Source organism: Stegodyphus dumicola, chromosome 10 (assembly GCF_044657685.1).
Source record: "Stegodyphus dumicola isolate Sdum_Otavi_A_Nest chromosome 10, ASM4465768v1".
NCBI classification, from domain to species: domain Eukaryota; kingdom Metazoa; phylum Arthropoda; class Arachnida; order Araneae; family Eresidae; genus Stegodyphus; species Stegodyphus dumicola.
This window is the reverse complement of record NC_140777.1, coordinates 180,162,008-180,186,071: the sequence shown is the minus strand read 5'-3', so window position 1 is coordinate 180,186,071 and position 24,064 is coordinate 180,162,008. Positions and strand designations below refer to the sequence as shown.

The following is a 24,064-nucleotide window of genomic DNA, read 5'->3' as shown; positions in this document are numbered from 1 at the left end:
CATGTCATTTCGGAAAAAGTCATATTTTGCGTCAAAATACCTATATTAGACCAATGCTATATATAAATCGAATACATATCCTAAGTGATGCTTTCGCAACACAAAAAACGCAGTTTGAATTTCGTTAATCGGCTCAGTAGAACGAGAGATATAGAACTGACCCCCGCCTTTTTTTGCGCAGTCTACATGTATTAGTAAGTCTATCCACCTATAAATTCACCTTGAAAAAGAAATGGTGGTTAATCTTTGGATGATGGTAACTTGGCGATTTTTGGTGAAAATTTGGCTACCAACCCTGCTACAGCAACTTGCTAGTTTGTTTTTGGACGCCATTTTGTTTTCACGAAGAAAAAGCATCTTTTTTTTTTTTTTTTTTTTAATCAACATTTTTCCCCCAACAATCTGCTAGTCGAATTACGCTTATGCTAGAACTTTTATGGAACAAAAGTGCTTAATCATGACGAAGATTAGGTGCGAAATTGGAAGAAAGTGCAGAATCGCCCACTGCTTTCCGCGTTTTTAAGAATTGCACATACACGGTATCATCCATGTACACGTCGACCTATTTTCACTTAAAAAAATCCCAGAATTGCAGAAAAATGGCATTGCGCACACTCTTGACTTTATCCATGCACACTGCTAAAGTCCTAGCTAGTAACCTTTATCGCCTTACCAAAATGTCGCCAAACTACCTGTTACCATATTCCAAAGATTAGCAGAAATGGTGCCTGCCGTCCAACAGATATTCTAGAATGTGCTCTTAAAGACAAAAAGGTTGGGGACTCCTGAATTAGAGCATCGACTTTGGTACTAAGTATAATACAGTTTATTCAAAATGATTATAGCGATCACAAACGCCAAACAAAATGTCGCCAAACTACCTGTTACCCTATTCCAAAGATTAGCCGAAATGGTGCCTGCCGTCCAACAGATATTCTAGAGTGTGCTCTTAAGGACAAAAAGGTTGGGGACTCCTGAATTAGAGCATCGACTTTGGTACTAAGTATAATACAGGGTAATGTATAAAAGATGATCAAAATTTTGTTTACAAACTTTATAAATGGCTCCCCTTGGTAACATCTACAACAACACCGACCATCTCAATAAATGGTGAAATTGTCTCCGTTACAAAGTTCGTAGGAATATTTATGAGTTACCACTAACTAAAAACTCGCTTTCAAAGATCATATCCGTACTGTATGTACTAAACCATGTCGATTCTGCTTATATATGGCTATTTATTGTTTAATCGGAAGAAAGACAAAACTGAATATTCGTGTAAAACGAACACTCCACTAAAAATAAATGTTTTGCAGAACAAAATTCTAAGATCAATAGTGAACGCGCCGTGGCTTGTGCGTAATTCCATTATCCATCACAGTGGACTTTAAAAATTAGTTTTTTAAGTTTTTGTGTTTTCAACAAGAAATTTTATACATATACATATTATAACATCAGTTTATAAAATATATGTTCAAAATTTCAGTTTACTTTAAAATAAAAATTTTTTAAACAAATAATTATTTATTTTAATTAAAGATTTAAAATGCTCCTTGAGCGCTAATTTTCAATACTTTTTCCTAATTTTTTATTTAAGTTAGCTATAAAGACTTGACAAAAGTTTTTGTGTATCCGTTATTGAATATGATGGATCAGAAACGTTTAATAAGGATTTTTATGAACTTAAACCCAGTTTTTGGAAGAATGTCACTTTTTGTTAAACATTATCCCAAGTTTAAACTTCTTAATAACCTCATATCCAAAAATGCATACACAGATCTATTGTAACATGCAACAAGATAGTTTCTTCCAAATATCATTCATTTTTAACTAAAAATGAGGCGCAAAATAGTATTTTCAAGACATACGAAGTGCGAAAAAATTTGTTTTGAGAAAACCGAGTTTAAAGTTTTTCTTCAAACTTACCTTTAACACATACATGGTCATGAGAAACAGCAAATGAACTTTAAATATGAATATGTAGACACTAGATAACACTTTCGTATCATTTAACTATTTTTAATCTCACAATATTAAACATGAGAAAAATAAACTTATCGCAAACTGCTATGTGATTCGAAGTTAAAGGTTGAAACAATTTATCCATTATATCCAATGAAACTTTTAAAATTCGCTCGCATCGTATGTTTTACTTTTATTTGTTACATTTACATTATCTTTTAATGCTTTAGAATATTTTTTTTTACTATTTCTGTTTTTTCCAAGCAGGTAAACTTTTCTTTTTGCTTTCGTTCAAGCGACGTTGATCACGCTTTTTTGGTTTGGTTTGGTTTGTTTAATTATGGCAAAGCACACTAGGGCTACCTGCCTAAGGGAAGGGATGCCTTCGTGGAGGACATTCTAAGGAAACTGACTCGTATACACGTTACACATATGGAAAACCACGAAAACGCCCATGCAGCCAGCCCATTCGCGGGATTCGAACCTCGGACTGAACTACCAGTGTTCACCGACTTTACCGCTCGGCCGTCGGAGGGCCACGCTTTTTTACAACGAGTTGGGAAAACGAGTTTGTTTCTTTCTGCTTAACGCGTATAGCATTTACATAACAGCATCATGACATATTATTAGAGATATATTTGAGATATATTAATAGTATTATTTTACATTATGAGAGTAAAAAAAAAAAAACAAATTCAATATTTTGGTTGACTTTTAGCTATTTTAAAGTCCACCGTCCCCTTAAAAGTAAATCGGCCTAAAGTCGCTGAACACTGGTAGTTCGGTCCGAGGTTCAAATCCCGCGAACGGGCTGGCTGCATGGGCGTTTTCGTGGTTTTCCCCATGTGTAACGTGTATACGAGCCAGGTTCCCTTAGAAAGTTCTCCACGAAGGCATCCCTTCCCTTAGGCAGATAGCCCTCGAGGCTTTGCCATAATCACACACACACTCATTAAAAGTAAATCCTATCCATGACAAAATGTTGATTACTACTCATAACATTTTCGAAAAAGCAAAGAACTCGCCTTATTCTGCAATTAAAGGAACTCACCGAATATGATCCTTGTGCATAGAATATGTTGTAAAACGCCCAACATCTATTCATCACAATGTACACTGGTGGTAACGGTAAACAGAAATATATTTTACAAATGCTTACTTGAAACAAACTTTAATTTTTGTTTACCAAAGCAGCCATATTTGTTTACATTTGAAAAGCATAGCAGAATAGCAAATTTAGTTTCTGTACTTTCAGTGCCTTTTCGTCGAGTGTGACCAAAATTAAACTTTCTTTTTTGTGCACCGAAAAATCTGCCTTGTTGCCTGCTGGTCGAATTGCTTGTTTTTGCGTAGAAACTCTAACGTTAATTGTATTTTTTTTTTCTTTTTTTATTGTTTCAACTGTATTTAGTGGGTTTTTTTTCCTATATTTTTCAATTTTTAATGAAGATATTTTGAGGTTTTTTGTACTTTTGCCTCGCTACGAACTGAGAACAGAATTTATTGAATGAAAAATATATCTCTAATGAATTTCGAGGAGATAAGTTTAAATGAAAGGCAAGAAAAAAGTGCGTATAATTTAATATTTCGTACAAAGAAGTCATATGGTGTACACATCAGATTTTTTTAAATCAGCAACAGTTAAGTTTTGTTTCTCTCAATGTCCTTCAATTCTGTCGAGTAACGTATTTTGCCAGGACACAAAGCGTACTCAAGCCCTCGCTGCCGGTAATAAGACTAAATTTAACGCATGCATTTAAAGAATAAATAAAAGAAGACATTTCTGTGTGTTTATTCAGATTCAAATTTCAATCCGTTCATTACATGTTTTGATTACAGAGCTTTTCGAACTTTCTAGAATCGCACGTTTTTTTTTTTTTTTTTTAAATTACAGACAGATACCTAAGAAGTTTGCTGACTTCCGTATTGTTTATCTGGAAGCCAGACGGAAGTCTCCAAGACTCTCAGGTACCTCTATAATCAAAAGATTTTTCGTTTTCCAACTTCTGTCTGAACTTGGCCCACTCCAGAAGCAAGGTACCTGTCACAGAAGCAAATATTTTGGACGGGCGCCACAGTGCCAAATAATTGTAAATGGCGCCACTCTGGCGCCTTGAATTAAGTACCAAAAACAACAGAAGGAAGAAAGATGAAATAAAAATGAAAACAAAAAATGCGACTACAATGAGAGAAGAAAGCGTTCCATGAGCAATGCATCCAACAGTTTTGTTGATACTTTAATTAACTTAACATCATTCATCTCTTGAATTCTACGATGCAATTATTAGGTCTAAATTAATACCTGAAGAGGTAATTCTTCTCGAAAAGCAGAACAGTTTACTTTATGTCATTATTATTTTAAACGTTTTGGAATCATCTGCTAATTTGTTAGTTGGCTCAAAATCGTTTGCATTTGAAAAATAAGAAAACCACGTGCTTCTTCTTTGTTTTTGGTTCGTTGCCAGAATTCAGTTTTTTTTTTCCTCCTTTCTAATATTTCGTTAGCTCGTGATTCTGTTTAACATTCTTTCTGTTTTTATTGTACCTTGAAATCGGGTTATAATTTGCGTATAAGTAATCCTTGTAGCAAGGTTTCAGAAAAGGATGTAATATTAGATTAAAATCTTATTTTCAAATTAAGCTAAATAAATAAAATATCATAAAAGAGTAAGAGAATTCTAAAAAAATTAAATGTATTGATATTAAAATAAAAAATAAAAATATATATATAAATAAAATAAAATAAAATCTGAAACTTTCAGATTTTACATTAGGCCGGGCGTTTTTTAACGTTTTGTGTGCTACCTTTACTTATTAAATATCATGTTCTTCGCAATTAAAATTCAATTCAACAGCAATATCACAAAATATTTAAAAGAGCATATTTATAGAATTTCCGATAGGTAGTGTCGCGTTCTGGATATAAAAATGTTTTTTTTTTTTTTTTTTTCCCTTACACTGTTGCCATTGCTCGCTTTGAAATCGTTGAGTTTGTTAATCAAAAATTCTTTAATGTTTGACAAAATATGAAATCGATAATAAAACAAATTCCAAAACCGGGCTTTCAGATGCCCATATTCGAATGAAGGACAGCGTTATTTAAAATCGGATATCTCTAAGTACCGTTGTTTTTTCACAGTGCGAAAAAGATACATACATTGTAAAATTATATCATTATATAATGATATAATTTCTTTAAATATAATACAGGGCTCTAATATTTGGTGGCAACAATTTGAAAAGTAAACCGACGCAAAATGCCAAAACGAAATTAATAGCCCTTCTGGGCATATTGGCCCTTTGAATTGAAAATTTCATAAAGAGAGTAAAAGAATTCTAAAAAAATTAAATATACTCATACTAAAATAAAATAAAACGGTATTTTAATTTTAGGACCGAACTAAATAAAAGCAAATTGATGAAGAAGCCAATCGAATTCTAGCACACTAAAAAATAAAATATAAATTTAAAATATACCTGAATTAAGTATAAACAAAAATTAAATAAAATTAATTAAAAACAACGGAAAAGAAATCTTAAAAAGCATACGATATAAGGCACATTTTACATTTTTCGAAATCTAAAAAATTTATAGGCAAATGTTACAACTCTTTTACATAATTATGCTAATTAAATGAAGACTAAGCATAAGAATTTAAAGGCCTTTGGAAACCGTAATTCGTTTTCAAAATATGCTGCTTTAAAGTTTCATGTTTATATTTCAAGGAGGAGGTTTGCAAGAGACTTTTTTATTTATTCGGAGAGTTTTTCTGTTTAGCCTAAAGGGCGTTAGCCCAGAAAGGCAACTTCATTTGGACATTTTGCTTTGATTCGCTATAAATGGCCAATCACTTTTTAAATTGTTGCCACAAAATATTACAGCCCTGTATTATATTTAAAAAAAATTAAATAATGAAGAATCTGCATAAATGTATGGATGTATGCTTTTCGCAAAACAACGGCACCTAGAGCCATACAATTTTGAATGCCGTAATCCTCCACCGAATATGGGCATCTGGAAGCCATAACTTGGAATTTGTTTTATTATCTATTTCATATTTTTGTAAAGCATTTATGAGTTTTTGATTAAGAACTCCGGCGCGCGAGACTTGTATCGGAATTTCTAAAGATATGCTCTTTTAATAAGATATGCTTTCTAAAGACATGCTCTTTATTATTGTTTAAGATTTAAGAGCGAAGAACATGATATTTAATAAATAAAGGTAATATAATACCTGAAAGCTTTCTGATTTTATTTTTTTTTTATTTATTTATTTATTTATTTTTTTTTTAAATAGCTCAAATGGGCGTTAGACGCAAAGGATGTCTTGAATACGAACCAATAAGCCGGCAACAAACGATACTCCAAAATGCATAATTTTTTTTTTAATTTTATTTTTTTAATTCAAGTCAAAAATACATTGGAATTGATATCAAATGAAATAGGGAAAATACTAATAAAAAAACCTAAACTAAGTTTTTATTTCAATTTTTGAAAAATATTTTTGTTGCCAACAGGCTACATATGGAAAAAAAGCAAAAACATCTGAAAGGTTTCAGATTTTAAAAACCGTCCGAAGAAGTTGTTTTTTTTTTACATTTTGTTTGTTACCTTTATTTATTAAACATTAGCACAGAAGAGGAAAGTAAAAAATTTTGCTAATGCTTTAAAGTAAATATGATACTGCAGTTCCAGAGTACACAAGTAACATCAAGTGTAAAAACAATAATGCAATACTAAAGCAGTTCTTTACGCGAAGTTTACGCGAAAAAAACCTCATGTAATAACTACTAAACAATTTAATATACAAAAACAAAATTGGAAATAAGAAAAGACTAAAAAAATTTTTTGAAAAACTAAAAAAATATCAATTTTGTTCGCAAACAATCAAAAACATTTTAAAGAGAAAGTAATAATATACAAAGAATGGAATAAATGGTCAATAAGCCCAATTCGAGGTTTCACTGAGACTTATGAAGTGAAAAGCATGAGAAAACTCCAAGTTAGCTAATACCATAAGCGCATTTCGTCAAACGCAACAATTGAGACTTAAAGCGGTCATGTTCTTCGCACTCAAACAATAAAATTCAGTCCAAGAGCAATATCGCAAAATAATTTTAAATTGAGTCTATCTTTAGAATTTCCGATACACAGTCTCATGCGCTGGAGGAAAAAAAATGTTTTTTTATTATGTACAACGTTGTCATCGCTCGCTTTGAAATCGTTGAGTTTGTTGATCAAAAATTCGTTATAGTTTTACAAAATATGAAATCGATGATAAAACAAATTCGAAATTTCAAATTTGTGCTTTCAGATGCCCATTCGCAGTAAGATTACGTCATTCAAAATTGGATGGCTATGGGTACCGTCATTTTATCACAATGCGAGAAACAGACATATATTTATACAGATTCTTCATTATTTAATTTCTTCAAATATAATACAGGGCGATAATATTGGGTGGCAACAGTTTGAAAATTGAAACGAACATTCAGAGTGATACGGCGCTAAATCTCAAACGAAAAAAATAGTTCCTCAGGGACTTAAAAAAAAAAAAAAAAAAAAAAAAAAAAAAAAAATCTGATGTGTACACCACATGACTTCCTTGTACGGAATATTAAATTATACGCATTTTTTCTTGCATTTCGTTTAAACTTATTGGATTGAATTAAACCTACTTCGCCGACAGCGCATAAACCACAATAGAATAAATGCATTCTTTAAAATTCACTACCATAGCGACACTCTGGTGTTAGGTTCACTTAACAGTATTATAATTCGTTCATATTATAACTCAGAATGCACAAAATTTATATCATTTAAAAAATTATCTAATCGTTGCCACATGTTCTATTCAAATACTATAATAAAGCTAGAATGATGGATAAAAGAAATTAAGCAAACAAAACAAAAAAGAAACAGTATTTCACAGACGATTGAGTATTTCTCATTCCATTAATTCAGTTCTCACTTCGCGAAAAGGCAAAAATACATAAAAACTCAAAATATCTGTATTAAAAATTACGAAGTAAATCTTAAACACTTATTTCCTCGAAAAAAATTCCAGAAAGAATTAAGCATGATTTAATTCTCAATAATAAATGAAGGCGTTATCTTTGTTGTTGGGAAGCTAGGTTTCTCTAAATTGACAACAAATCCGCTATCCTGCTGTTTCAAATGTAAACAAGAGCAATGGCCACCATCAAAAAAAAATTATTAGGCTTAGCGGCACTTAAACAATTTTAAAATTGTTGATAATTCTAAAAATATTGCATACAGATTTACTAAAGGCATAAAAACCTTAACCGGAAGATAAGAACAACGTAATTCAATCATTTTTAAAGCAAAAAATGTACAATTTAAAGAGTAAAGAAACTGAGATTACTGAGCCGGGTAACAGAGTGGATATATATATAAATATATTTATATACGTTTAGTGCGGCCGATGGCAACCAAAATACGAGGTGCACATCTGCATGTTATAGCAGTCCTATATACAAAATTTCAACGTTCTGAGGCTACTCGTTTTTGAGTAAAGCGAGATACGTACGTACGTACATACGTTCGTACAGACGCCACGAAAAATTCTCTTCAGAATTCATTTTAAAGCAGTTTTATAATTTTTTTTTTTGGTGGAAAAGAGTGTTTTATTCTGTCCTTACGTACAGATATCACGGAAATACATCGTTAAATTGCATTCGAAAGAGGTCAAAATGGATATTTTCGTTGAAATATGCTGCCTGAAACTTTTCGCGATTACAATACTTCCTTTTTACTTCGTGCAACGAAGTAAAAGAGAGAGGCAAATGTGTAATAACAATTTTATGCAATTTTTTTTATGTATCTTATAAACTTGTTCAAACGATGTTAAAACTATTTGATTTTACATGACTAAATATAAGTATGTTGCCAAATGGCAACTACATGCATTTAAGAGTTACTCAGTGGAAGAAATGTCTTTAGAAGAAGACGGAAAGAAAGATGTTCCTAATTATTTGATCCGCGAAATTTGTGCAAAATGGGGTAAGGTGCAAAAGACCGTTGAACATGTCACCCTGATGAATATTTTAAAGCATAGACAAAAACAAATCACAGTACGAGAGATGGGGTAAAGTAGAAAACCAGCGATTACCTGATATTTTCATGGAAGAGGATTTCTCTTTCAAACAACAACATTTTGAACTGGCTCTGGTTGTCTTCTTAAGCTCTCAATATTTCATCATCATAAAATTTAATTCAAGTTTTCCTATTTTTCATGTGTTTAGTGTAGAAGTGTATGTTGTGTACGTGTTAGATTTAATGAATTCTTTTGATTTTGCATTACATACAAAGTATTCATTTCTTAGTTATTCTTTGCATTACATACAAAGTATTCATTTGGGATTCAGAAACGGATTAATTCGTTTGACATTAATTCTTAAGAAGAAAATGGTTTCAGGTCACGAATATTTCGGGTGACGAACTAAATAGCCAAGTTTGCGAAGTTTCATTTCATTGTAGAATTCTCGCCCTTTTAAGAATCACAGAATTTTTTATTCAAAGCAAATTCCGCGCTTTTTTGTTTTTTTAAGTTATTAAAAGTGAGTTATATTTTGTCCACCCTTTGTATGTATCAGATATAAAAACAATTAAGAAGTTAAATCATCTTATAACATTAAATAAAAAGGCGTACAAAATGCTTGCTGTGAAAATTGGGGATAATTAGAAAGCATTTCGAGTATAACATGAGCCGAAACAGCAGCCTTAGTTTTTCGCAGATGTTCAATAAAACTGTATCGACTTCGAGAGCGATCAGACAGGGGTCCCTCTTCTTCAGGAGCAAAAACACTTTGCAAAATTTAAACACTTTTTTTAATTGAAATAATAAGTAATTCCATAGTACATTTAAATTAAATATTTTAAATTTTACATATTATTTGGAATGGTTTTGCCGAGTCGCGAATACGAGATGGAACTTTTATCCCGTGACCTACCGAAAGTACTTTTTTCATAGTAAAATAATGGAAATTTTTTAGAGTTGTATTACTTCCAAAATGTATTATAATGAATAATGGTTCTTTTGAATCAGTTCTTTCATGACATTATCCCAAATAGCTTCAAGACTTTTAACAAGTAAGTAAGTTTGTTTCTTATTATAATAAAAATTATAATAATGAAAATATTTTAGCTTAAAATAAACTCAATTACTCAAACGAAATGGTACTAAGTATTTACTATTATGACGTATTTTCAACTCAAATAAAAAATTATTCCGCTACTCTTGCTTCCTGAGAATATTTTTATAACTTTATAATCATTTGGGATCAATTCAAAAGTAATACCACAGCTGCCATCTATTAACAAAACAAAAAACAATTTTGAAATTTGAAAAATTGCTTAAGGTTTTTGATACGTGCTGCCATCTACGGGCAAAAATAGTTAAAAATATAAATGTTATTCAAAACTTTTGAAGAATTAAAAATTTTTTAACTAGTGACTGAAACATAAAACAAACCATTAAGAGTCTAGTTAACAAATGTTTAAGATACTTTATTCTCTTATTTGTTTTAAATTTGTACATCCTGAGTTATTTCGGCTACCCTGATATTTTTCAGTCCTTTTTTTTAATAGGTTACTTTGATTTACTTATTTTGGGCAATTACTTTTTGCTATGCGAATGTTCACTCGATTTAAGATTGTAATGCAGTTTAATATTTATTAATAATAATTTAAAATATTAAAATGAAATAATCAATAAATATACGATTACAGATCATATATAAAAATATACTACAAAAATTCTATAACATACGCAAAATGAGCACATTTCTTCAGGTAATTACAGTAAAACATTTCATCTACTTTTTCACCGAGCATTTTTAAATATTTGCAGAGCATTAACTTTTCAGTTATAACAATATTTTTTTAATTCGATTAATAATAATTCGAAATTTCAACTTGAATTAAATACTTCAGTAATATGTACCCCTTTGACATCATGCTTAAGTTATACATGGCTCATATTTGTTTTCGTACATTTGTGTTTTTGAATTTTATTTGCAAATATCAGTTACTAAATATTAGGGAAATGATAGTTTTTCTTTCACGTAACTATACTACTGACCATGTTCTTTTTTAAACCTACTTATGTTGCAAACTATTTGGTTTAAAAAAAAAAAAAAAAAATTCAAAAAGTTCTGAAAATAAACTTGTATAAACATTTGAACAAGCAGTTTATATTTAATAAAAATTTTAAATACCGAGAGATGTAATACTTCATTATATATCCTTTAATTAAAATTACACTTCGATGCTCTTTGCTATGGATTTAAATAATTCTTTTTTTAGTGTTGCCTTTTTTCCGCTAAGTTTTAATGTACTAATTTTGGGGTTTTGTTTGATTTTTCGTAAGACAAATCTCTGATCTCTTTGGGTTAACTTCAAATGTGGTAGAGACTTCGGTGTATTTTGAACAGTTTTTCACATTTTCCATCAAAGATAGTTGAACGTGTAGTAAAGGCGGTTGTTTGCGTTCCACATATTTTTATAATCAGATCATTGTATTTTTTTTAATGTTCCTTCATAGTGTGCACTTAATATTTTAGATGCTAATACCTTATAACACACTTTACTAACAAATACATAATTTTAATTATTAATTACTGCTTTTGACATCAAAGAAGCTAGATCACTTATTGGTTTTATAAGTGAGTGCCCGAAAAGAGAATGTCCTCTAAAATCAGAATGCACTTTTCGATGGCAAAAGAAATCAAATTCCGAATAGTGCTGCCATCTGCTGGGGAAAACCGCAACGATTCCTCACAAACGCTTAGCATCAAGAATTTTTAAAAACTTTTATCATCTTTAAATTCTTAAACAGCTAAATTTTGAACCTGTCGTTAATCTTTAGCGTCTTGTAACGTACACTTTGAATATGCAGCTATTAATATATTTCACCAAACTAGTAATAATTCTCAAATTCAGACAATAATTTTTGTGATGTATTTTTACTTAAAAAAAATATATGCAATAAATATTGTCTTTCCAAATATCTAAACACAACTTTTGAGTGTCCAAACTATTACGTCAGTTACAGATAAACATTTTCGGAATAAATTATGGTATCGCAAATAAAATTTGGTGATAATTCTTTTGTAAAATGCAAGTCTTAAAATAAAAATAGAAAATAATAATAATAATATTAGGTAAAAATTGAGCTTATGTTTCAATATTTCGCACAAGATCTAAAAACTCAAAAACACAAGTGTCCAAAAACAAATGTGAGCCACTGTATTTAACACATAAGATAACACACATAAGAAAACTAATTAGAAATATAGTCATTAGATACTTTCCTCTAGCAAAAGAAGTACATACTGTCTTAGTTAAGCTAGCTGAAATACACAGACTCACAAAATCCAGCAACCATAAATAAGATAAATACAGATGCACAAAACTGAGACTTCTTCCTTTCACATATAAATTTCAGTAAATGATGCTTAATTTTTGCTATCAAATAATTTACAGACTATTTTAAATACAGGAAAATTTACACTTGGGTAGTAATCTGGAGTCAGCCATATGCTTCTACACAAGGAATTATCACATTTCTGCTAACGCTCTCACTGTGCATGTCCAGCTAACACTGCCAAGTGAACAGACGATTGATTCTTCATGCATCGTGTGACACAAAAACACTAATGTCACAGTTATATAGTTTTATCCCCCAGTGAAGTCATCCAATAATATCAACATTACATTGCCTTTTCAAGCATTTTTTCTTCAAAATGAATAAATTTTCAATAAATCACTAACTTAATTTCCACTCAGTTATCTCCTTTTTGTCATTATCAAAAGATCACACATTTTTAAAAGAAGAAATTTTTATATCAGTGGAAATTTTAATACAACATAAGAAAATGTATGCTCTAAAATTCTATCAAAATGCCATAATTTACACAATAAAACAAATTAGAATTTATTGAAGTGAAACACAGTGATAATGAAATTCAAATGTCTCTTACTTAAGCTAACTCTGAAAAACAAAAACTTAAAATCAATAAAATGAAACTATTAACTATTTATCATATACAAACTTTATTATTTTAGTCTTGATACACAACCATACAGGTTTAGTCTTTAAGATATACAACCATAGATTATATTACTACAGATCAGTTATTGGTCAATTCCCGGCATCTTTAAAAATCACTAACAACTGCTCTCATTTACTATATTACATCGAGAAATGATAATAATGTGCATAAAATTGTTTAAGAATGTCAATAATTTTTTAATTCACAATCAATGCAATGAAGTTTTAGTATCATAAAACATACAAAATATTTTACACAAATACTTCACATTCATCTTGTATACTATATATACAAGTAATCGAAAGGAATACTTCCTTTCTTTAAAAGCAAATTTAAAATATCACTTTTTCTTAAAAAAAGGGGGGGGAATAATACACATTATTTTAAAAATTTAATCTAAAATAACAACCTAAAATAAATAAAACTTTGTCATACCAATATATATATATATATATATATATATATTTTAATTACTTAGACTGGTATTTTTACAAAAGCCTGCTTGCTTTAAACATTACTTTAAAAAAATGCAGGGAAGCCAATGTCTTTTACAGAAAATTTTTGTACAGAACAAAATACTAAACATTTAGTAACTGTAATTTAAATTCAAACATCAACTTAAGATATGAAAGATACAAATATAGAAGGCAAAAGTACGTTAACAATACATCAGATATAAACAAAGTTTGTTATTATATTTACATTTACATCTGATATAAAATTTACTTATACTGAAGTGCCAAATTATTATCAGCCATTATTATATGGTTTACATTCTTTGTAACCACATAAACTATAATAAATGGACACACAATATGTTATTTACTGCTTATCGTATAAATAATATGATACACAAAATTTGGCCAATGTTTAAGGAAAAATTTAAGTTATAAAACATATCCATTAAAATGAATGCAGAACAGTGATTAAATTTATGTTGTGAAAACAAGAATTAAAACTTAATTAATACTGTTATAAAAATTTTTAGAATACTGTTAAATAATTCAACTTGGCAGCTCTTTTTGTGCTCAGAGAAAACTTAAGTTAAATATTTTTCAGAAAACCGAATCTTTAAAGACCTTTATTAACCTACAGAAATATGCCATAAAGTTATAAAAAGGATTACTTTGATCAAATTTTTAATGCTTCAATATTATTATATAAAATTTTTAGGTTATCTTTAGTGTACTAACAGATAAAAATTAAACATCATGAAACTTTAAAAACTCATAGGTAAGTATTGTATGCATATAAAAATATACAAAATAAACAAACTATACAGAAAAAATAAATGCCAAACCTTTCATTCAATTACACACACACACACACACAAACAAAAAAAAACAACAACAAAAAAAAAAAAAAACCCTATATTATTATGTCTAAACATTGAAATATCAAACACGTCTTGCAATGCATTTTTACAGTACACACTGCTTCATGTGACCAGATTTGTTGACGACTATTTAGATAACATTCTGCAAATGATGAGAAAAAAATATCTTTCATAATAGCAAAGGAATTTAAATAATTTAATACAAATATAACTAGAAATACATAAGCAGGCATTTTTACAGCGTTTTAATTAGGTAAATGCAAATGTTTGTTAACTGCTTATAACACTTCTGAAAATTATTTCACAGATGCTGTATCATTTAATACTCAAGAGGATGTTCCTCAATGTAAGAGAACTCACCAACTTAAAATTTAAAAATTTAAAAGGAAGCAAAAAAAAAACAATCTTAGTTTGACATAGATGTTTTCAAAAGAAAAAAATTTGCAGACTTTTCTTACTCCTGAAGAAGAGAATCTCGCAAAACCTCTAGTTAATGAAAATTTACATCAACTATGGTTTTTTTCTTTGGCTCTAATTTATTTCAAATCAAGATGATTGGCAACTTAATCCCTTACTTGGTGATATTTTTCTGTAACTTGTCAATTTTTATAATGCATTTTAAACTTATTTAGCAACTTTAGTTTAGTTTAAAAATTGATTCTGTACTATTTTGATCTATTAAACAAATTGTGATCACAATAAATGATAATTCTATACACAGAGCATCAGTAATTCAGTAACAATATGTGAACAATAACATTAACTGTAATCACATTTAGTGGTGTCTACTGTATAGCCACAATAAGCTAAATGCCTGTTTTCTGATTTTGTACATGTGCACACAAATGCAAAATTTTACACGGAGAATATTTCAGAACTATAAAGTTTTAAAATCATTTTCAATCTATATATTCTTACATGTGGCAGTCACTTTTAATTTTTACCAAGAAAATGATGCCAATGTTCAAACATAAAAACTTTGTGATATATATTTGAAATATTGAATACCTGTTTGAGTGTTGTACACATAAAACTTATATTTAAAATTTTATTAAAATTACATATGGGAAAATATGGATTTCTCACAAAAATATAATAAAACATCCAAAATAGTACAGTATGATAAATTAAAATATAATAATGGACAACCAAGAAAATACATATATCTTATTTGAACAATGCATAAACTTGAGGCTAGGAATAAAACTGCTTAACATTAAAACTGACATAAAGCAAGGACAAAACAAGTTATTTGTGCAGAATAGAATATTAGGCTAACTAGGACCACAACCTCTTTCATATACGAGAATTCCAGATGACTGGACTTTTCTATTATTTTCTGCAATTCAAATGACTTTATTCGCCCATTTATTATACAATATTTAAACAAAGAAAACCAATTAAAAAAACTCAGTTAAAAAATGAAACATTAAAACATAACACACTTTTTTGTAAAACTAAACAATAAAACCATTTTTTTTTCCTATGCCTTAGAACTCTAAACAAATAACCTCATTTTTATTTTAACTACATTTGATGAAACAAAATACATAACTGAATTCTATTTAACTAACTGTTATGATTATTTTTCCCTAAATACAAAATAATAAAATTAATGACAGAATAACAGGTTTCTTTACAAAATATTTACTCCACATAATTAGAATCAACAAACTATATTACATATGGTTAATATATACATAAAGTATTATTTCACTTTTACATCAATGAGGAAATAAAAAACATACAAATAAATTAACAAAGGCTTAATTTTACTATGTTATAGAAAACAACAAAAACCTGAGAACACTGAACATCAGCAATCAAGATTATTGGAATTATATTGTATTTCATATTGCAAAGTATTCTATTATATAACAAAATTATTTTTTTAAAAATACTGAGATACTATAGTATGTCTTTTAAACAAGATTGCAATATAGTATTTCACACAATATTAAGAGAAAAAGCAGATTACTGCTAGCTTGTTTGCACACTGCTATCGCTATTTAATGTGCAATTAATCTAGCTTTGTAGACTAGGTGGGGTAGAGATAAATAATTCATGGCACAGGAGATCAATTACTGGCGAATTTAGGCATGAAAAATATACTGAATATATAAATATATATTCAATGCCAATGTTTGTTTATGATTTAGAAAATACTGGTTGCTCTGACAGATTTCATTAAACAAATATAATAATTTATATGCTGTTTAAATAATTTTATAAATAATTATGATAAAGAGCATTCATACTGAAATATAATTCACTAAAAATTTTTTTAAATGTCTGCTGAATACCTTATAAATGATTAAAAACTGAAATGCTCAAAAAAAATAAATAAATAAATAAATAAATAAAAAGTCACAAAAGAGCACAGCTTATTTTCTTTTTAGCCCAAAGGGGCAATTTGGTCTGAAGGACTATTGTTTTTGTTTCGCGATTTTGCATTAAAATCTTTAAAAGGCTGTATCACTTTTCAAATCGCTGCCACCAAACATTATCGCCCTGTATTATATCTGAAGAAATTAAATAATGTAGAATCCGCATAAATGTATATAAGTTTTTCGCACTGTGATAAAACAACGGTACCTAGAGCCATCAAAATTTGACTAATGTAATCTTCCATAGAATATGGGCATGTGGAAGCCCTAATTTGAATTTGAAATTTGTTTTATTATCGATTTAATATTTTGTAACACTTCAATGAGTTTTTGATTAAAAAACTAAATGATTTCAAAGCGAGAAATGGCAACATCGTACAGAAAAACATTTTTATGTCCAGCGCGTGAGACTGCATATCAGAAATTCGAAACATATGCTCAATTTAAAATTATTTTGTGATATTGCTCTTGAACTGAATTTTATGGTTTAAATGCAAAGAACATGACATTTAATAAATAAAGGTAATACACAAAATGTTAAAAAAAAAAAAAAAAGACTCCTTCGGATGTAAATCTGAAACTTTTCAGATTATCTTTTTTTTTTTTTTTTTTTTTTTTTAAATTCAGATGGAGTAAGAAATGTATTACAAACTTATAATAATTTGTCAAGCTCTAATATTCTGAATAAAAAGATCAAGAATGCACTACATACTATAATCAAAATTCTATGCACAAAAGCATATAATCTAGAGCAGTGGTTTTCAACCTTTTGATTAATGCATCTTAACTAAACAAAAACTGAAAAACTTTAGCATTACCACTACATTTTATCATGATTATTTTTCATTTTCTCAATAGAAATGTTGAAAAAAAATATATATATATATATATTTTGCCATTTGCACAACCTATTGGGTATTTGTATTAAATTAGATTAAAAATAGGTTACCATTTTAATTATCAAAAAATTGTGGGATGATATTTAGATCTGGAATTACAAACTTTAATTTGAAAGTTTCTGCAGGGGAAAACATCTTCAGGTAAGTTCTTGCAATAATATATACGAACAGTTTTCAAATTTTAGTTTATAAAAAGAAAACAGTGTTATTTTCTGTTCATGTAATGCTGATTTAATATGGTAAAATTAAATACAGTACAAAGTCCATAATCTGGACTTGTCGGGACTTTGGTGATTCCGGATTAGAGATCATCAATTTAATTCTGGTAAGATGGCATGCAGAAATAATACAATTAAAAATATGAAACCGTAATTTATGAAATAAAGAGCAATTATCATCTAAAGGGTATCAAAATTTACAAAAAAAAAAAAAAAAAAAAAGCTTAATATACATTTATTTACTTTAGTAAACATTTCTTTCAATGTAAGTTATTTTAAGTTGCTTCGTTTTTGTGCTAATACTTTCTCTTTAATAATTTACTTTAACAGACATAATTTCTTGTTCAGTTACAAAGTTCCACTGTTCAAGTCCTGTAATTACTGAGCCGAGAATACCGACTAACTTGTCAATCGAAATTTTTTCGTTTTCAATAACGTTCACTGTTACTTTCTTCACTATCGGAAAGCCGCATGGGCAAACGCTTTACTGGCTTTATGCGCATGCATAGTGGACGCGCGCATCAAATGCGCATGCATAAGTTTGTGGCTTTGAGGTCTGGATTAAAGACTTTGTACTTTATTTCAAAACTATAGTACACATAATTGCCAAATCTTAAAGAATTATCAATTAGTGACCTATTATAACTTACATTTTGGTAACTTCAGACATTTATAATACGGATTCAAATATTGAAAACTCAAAATTGGCTTATAAAATGGTGTCGGCAACCAAATAGATGTTATTTAAGTATTAGCATTACCACTTTAGTAGAAGTCGTCAAATTTGCAGACTGTGCAAAATTCTGACAAGCATATATTTGGCAATTTTGTAGGCCAGGATTTCTTAAACTCTTTGGTGTGAGAACCCCATAATATTTACGAAACTTTTGTGGGACCCCCGTAAGCATTATGTAAATCTGACACAGGCGCGAGTAAAATTGTCAGTTCCTTCACTTGTCACTCTATTGCAGTTTCAGGTCATTAATTTTTTAAGTAAAATAAACATTTCTATCATAAGAAAATGCATCGAAATAATTTTGCTTTTTCTTTGTCTGTTTTGTCTAACCTTTATCTATTTTCGGACACACTATGTAAAACTATTTGGCAATTTAAAAATTATTATAAATTAAAGGATATATCAAAATTATAAAATTTTTGGAGACCCCTACTGCAGATCCTGTGACCCACAGTTTAAGAAGCTCTGCTTTAGGCAACCATGCACATACTAATTCTTGCATCTCCATTTTCGTACACATTCTTTCCATTGTATTCCAAGTTTCAGCAATTCTTAACAGACATATTTTTTGTCTTTAATTTAAAAACATATGCTCCTAAATTTGCTTGATGCAGGAGAAACTGCAGTATAATTTCTACAGGAAAATAATAGTTTGCAGCAAAATTGGTAAAGGGAATGCCAAAAATTTCACCAGAGAAAAAGAAATAATGATTTGCATGTGAAATATTTAACTAAAATATGGAATATACATGTATGGAATATGTATGTGGGTAATAAATAATTTTTTACCACAAGTCATCATTCTTTTTCTTAAAAAATCACCAAATTGCATGAAGGTGCTTGTGTAATACGTAAGTACAAATGGATAAATAGAAAATATAGTGAAAAAAAAAATTGAAAGCATAATTGAGAAATGCAAACAACATATAGTAAATGTGACCTTACTAGCCTTCCCAAATTGCAAATAACCTCTGTCTGTGCACACAGATAGAGAGAGACACTTGAAGATGAAAACCTACAAACTTTTTCACTTCATCAATTACAACTTAAAAGATGAAAATCTGCAAGAGGCAAAATCAAAGACGGAGGGGGGAAAAATCACATATTTTGTGTTCTTTTAGAACTTATAGTTGTAGAGACGTTAGGTTTTTCAGAAGCAAGGAAATTGAAGAAATCTGAAATATGAAAATTAAGTTTCGTATCACATTATATCACAAAATAAAATTCTTTCAGTAGCAATTTACAGCAATATTAAATTCTTTGCATTTATAAATCAGAAATTTGATTAAAATAGTTTCCTTAATGCAGAATAATGAATAGAAGTTAAATACATAAATTTTAAATGGAGTGCAACAGAAAAATTCTGCATAAAAAAATTCCGAAAACACATATACTGAAAAACCTTACTGATCTCAAATCTTTTTGTCTTTATGGAACTTCAGCATATTTCAAATGGTATCGAAAATTTCTTCTCCAACAATTTCTAAATAGTGTACATTTTCATGTATAAGATTATAAGATCGATTTCTTGCAGGTTTTATTTTTTTACTACTGAAATTTCGGGACTGGCTTACACTCAACATAATTCACAAATTTCTAATATACATTAATCAAAGTTTTTAATACCAATATTTGACTGAGAATGTTCTAGAAATTCTTGAAAGTTTTACCCTACCAGAGGTCACTCCGAGTGAATGTCATTATTCTCATATATTTTTTAGATATCATCTTTAGTTCTGTTCACAGCATTGCATAGGAAAAGGTATTAATTTTTAGTTTAAATCTATTAGAGTACACAGTCCTTTTCTGCCTAAGCATCTTTCACTATATACATAAAAATGAAGAATTGTATTTTATTCATAAAGTTAGAAGAGCAACTTTGTGGGGTCTTGCAATTGCTTAAGAAAGATTTCATAACTTAAATTAGTCATACTGTTGCCGAAGTGCCAAATGATGTGCATGCTCCAAAACTAGAAGATTAAAAACAATGATGTGCATGCTCCAAAACGAGAAGATTAAAAACAAACTACTGGCAGCAGAACTACCTTTTCATTTTGCAATGCTTTGACTCTTAGTTTCGATTACATGTGAACTAGTTAGATTACTAATTATTCACCTGATTTATAGGGTGATTTTAAATTCATCTCATATATAGGTTTCCAATTTAAATGCATTTTTACAGCAAAAGCTTATCTCTCGCCTTAAATTTCAAAATAGACCATGCATTTTTTTTTTTTTTTTTTTTTTAAGACCTTACTGTACCAACTGAAGTCAGAAGCAATCTGTGTATTGGTAGACTTGATTGGTTAGCTTTTATGGTACATTCTGATTCATTCAGCATAGTTTTACCATCTTATTGTCTGGAAATCTCTCAACTAATGAATTGTTTTGCACTTATTCCGAGATTTTAACCTAATTTAGCAGTTTTACGTGCATTTTGATAATTTCGGAAGAGTCAATTCGCTTTAGTGCACAAAAATAAAATATATTAAAAGCAAAGGATAATTTTTAATTTAATTTAAATATACAGGGATTAAACATAAGTTTCTCTTCATAAAACTGAACAATAACCCCTAAAGATTGCAGATTAATTCTGGCATTTAAAATGCTTATTAACTGATTTCAGTTCCTTTTGCTACTAGAATTCCTCAAAAAGCAAATTAAGTCTTTAGTTCCTACTTTATTTTTTAATTCTAATATGAAAATCAGAGATATTCTTATTGAAAATAATAACATATGTGAAAACTTCTTGAAGATATTAATGCTAATATGCTCTGAATGAGCTTTAAAACATTCAATTCTGGTTACAAATAAGTCATGTTTCAGTTATATACATATACTGAGCCGGACCACATTTAGGAAAAGCATTTTAGCAATGAAAACATATATTCTTACATAAATACAATATATATATAACAAAATTATTAGTTTATTAATTTAATGTCATGTCTGTAGAGCTTTTAAGCCTATTAAAAACACAACATAGAAAATGGCAAAAAAAGGCAAGAAAAAAATTTAAATAGAACACATTCCCAAAGCAAAATCTGAAATAAGTTAAATGCATCACAAAACAAATCTTGTTTAGTAACATATAAATACTTATGCACATTTTTGTTGCTTATTTAAAATGCTGGTATGTCTTACACAAATTTGAAATATATAGATTATTTATATTTACAGGAAACAAACTATTATGATAAAGAAGATAACATTGGCTGCTGTATTTCTGGATCTTCTGAAAGAATTTCCACTTTCACCCATTCACGACCTTTCGAGGACAAACGTATTGCATCTATAACAGCCTGAATGTACTGCCCATCTTCGAATGATGCTGCCATCGCAACAGGTTCTTTAACCCAGCTTTGCAAGTCTTCTTGAGAAGCAAAAGCTTCTTTTAGTGCACCTACCATTTTCAACAGTCCTTTCATGTATGGTTTTGGCAAGAGAGCATTCAGATAATTTTGAACGGCACAATCTGAAGTATCAGCAGTAGAAGATACAGATACACTGTTAAATGATATCACAGAAGACTTTTTTAGGTCTTCAATGTCGAGATACAATACTTCTTCTTTCACAGAATTCAATTTCTGTCCATAAAGATCACCACCTCTGACAACTACATGGCCTTCTGTACCGCAAAGCAGTACTTCCTGGCTAAACTGTCCAGGAAGATGTTCATTTAAAGTCACAGTTGCACAACTCCCACCTTCTAATTCCATTTGGAATGTGCAAAAGTCATCACTTGTAATTTGCCGTATTCCTTTAACATGACGTGTAGTCTTCGTGAAAGTTCGAACCATGCCATGAACTCTCAAAGCACGACGACCTGTGGTATACGTGATGATATCAATTACATGGCTTCCAACATTGGTCAGCAGACCACCTCCCATAAGTTCATCACATGTCCAGTCATAACGATCATGTAAAAGACTACCGCACTGAACCTGGACATCACATATAGTTAAATCTCCTATGTAACCATCTTTCACTACCTTTCGCATCTGTACAAATGCGGGCAAAAATCGAAGACTGTGAAAAAGTACAGAGATAAGAGATGGATAATACTGTGCTGCATGTACCATTTTAAGTACTTCGTTTTGACATAAGCCAGCTGGTCTATCACATAAAACATGTTTGCCAATACCTAATGCTTTAACTGCTATTTGTGAATGCAAATGAGGTGGACAAATAATACATACTAAATCGACATCTTTACGAAGAAGAACTTCGTCAACTTTATTCGTAGAAAATGGAATATCAAGCTCCGTAGCAACAAATTCTGCAGCTTCTTTAGTCCGACCCCAAATTGCTTCTACTTTAAACCCACGGGCACGTAAACATGGAACAAGAACTCTGATAATTTTGCCAGTGCCGAATACTCCGACACCTGGTAACATATTAAGCGAAATCTACATGCAATAGAATGACAACATTACACAATTTGAAGATGCCTTTAGAACTACGTAACATAACAACAACATTATTTTGTTTTTAATGTACACAAACAGCGGCCATTTTGAAATGTTTACGATATCGATATGTTACACATAAAAATCGTTTTATAGATCTGTTCCATATCAAAAATTATTTTCAAATATTTCAAACGTACCTGAGGAAAAGGCTTGTTTTTATAAAATGTACCATTAGCAGAATTTATAAATTATCCAAAACACTTCAGTAATAAGAATTAACATGCTTAGAGAGAATTTGGACAACACCGATTCTTTACGAGCGGCTAAAACCCGCCGGGAACTGGGGAAATTCAACCAATCAGAGAAAGACTAGCGTCTACGGAGAGAAGGGAACTTTTAGGATCGTGATCTGATCCTTCCGTGCGCATCTCAATTTGCGCTTATGCTGCCGGCTTCTTCCTGAAATTCTGTTTATTTACACGAAGTACAGTAGGGTTTGGAAATTTATGTCATGTGTTGAGAATGGATGCATTTGCATTGAATCTGTATTAAATATCTGTATATGATCTACAGTGAATACAGTTGAATGAATAAATCGGTGTTTGTTAAAAAATTATGTTGGAAGGTAAGAAAATAAAATTTTTGCTAATGCAAGTTATGGATAAGGTTCGGAGAACAGCCTTGGTTGCGCCAACTTGGCTCCTTTAAGGATATGGGCGACATTTCATTATGCCAACGGAAGTAAATATCATGTGCTAAGGAGAAAAGGAAAATACATGGGGGGAAACGGGCTTAAGATGTGTTTATAGTTGTTTGGTATCTGATTGCTAATTAGTTTCTGTTATGTTGCTAAATTAGCATTAAAAGTCGAGTAATGTGCGTCTATTGCGAAAACGCAGGGCAATTACTTTTCGATCTGATTTTATATATGTATTAATATATCACATTCCTGCTCATATGATATACATATCTATCAGATAACTAGCTACTTTTCTTTAAAAAAGTTTATTCCTTTTTAATTATGCATTAAATTAATTA

At 29.8% G+C, this 24,064-nt stretch overlaps 1 protein-coding gene and 1 long non-coding RNA gene across 3 annotated transcripts in view; both read right to left on the bottom strand.

Annotated features, from left to right (window-relative positions):
• LOC146995225 (uncharacterized) overlaps positions 1-23,395 on the bottom strand; it is a 192,635-nt gene extending 169,240 nt beyond the window's left edge. For both annotated transcript variants that reach the window (XR_015043654.1, XR_015043655.1), the window contains exon 1: positions 23,224-23,395. This is a non-coding gene — a long non-coding RNA (uncharacterized LOC146995225). The remainder of the gene's footprint in view (positions 1-23,223) is intronic.
• On the bottom strand, positions 12,210-23,131 carry LOC118182834 (glucose-fructose oxidoreductase domain-containing protein 1). The gene has a single exon (XM_035352229.2). The coding sequence runs from the start codon at positions 23,009-23,011 to the stop codon at positions 21,806-21,808; it is 1,206 nt and encodes a 401-aa protein (XP_035208120.1). The 5' UTR covers positions 23,012-23,131; the 3' UTR covers positions 12,210-21,805.
• Positions 23,396-24,064: the final 669 nt, after the last annotated feature.

What these genes read in the sequence shown, in the direction of transcription:
- LOC118182834 (XM_035352229.2), bottom strand. Translation starts at nt 23,011, where the DNA reads ATGTTACCAGGTGTCGGAGTATTCGGCACTGGCAAAATTATCAGAGTT.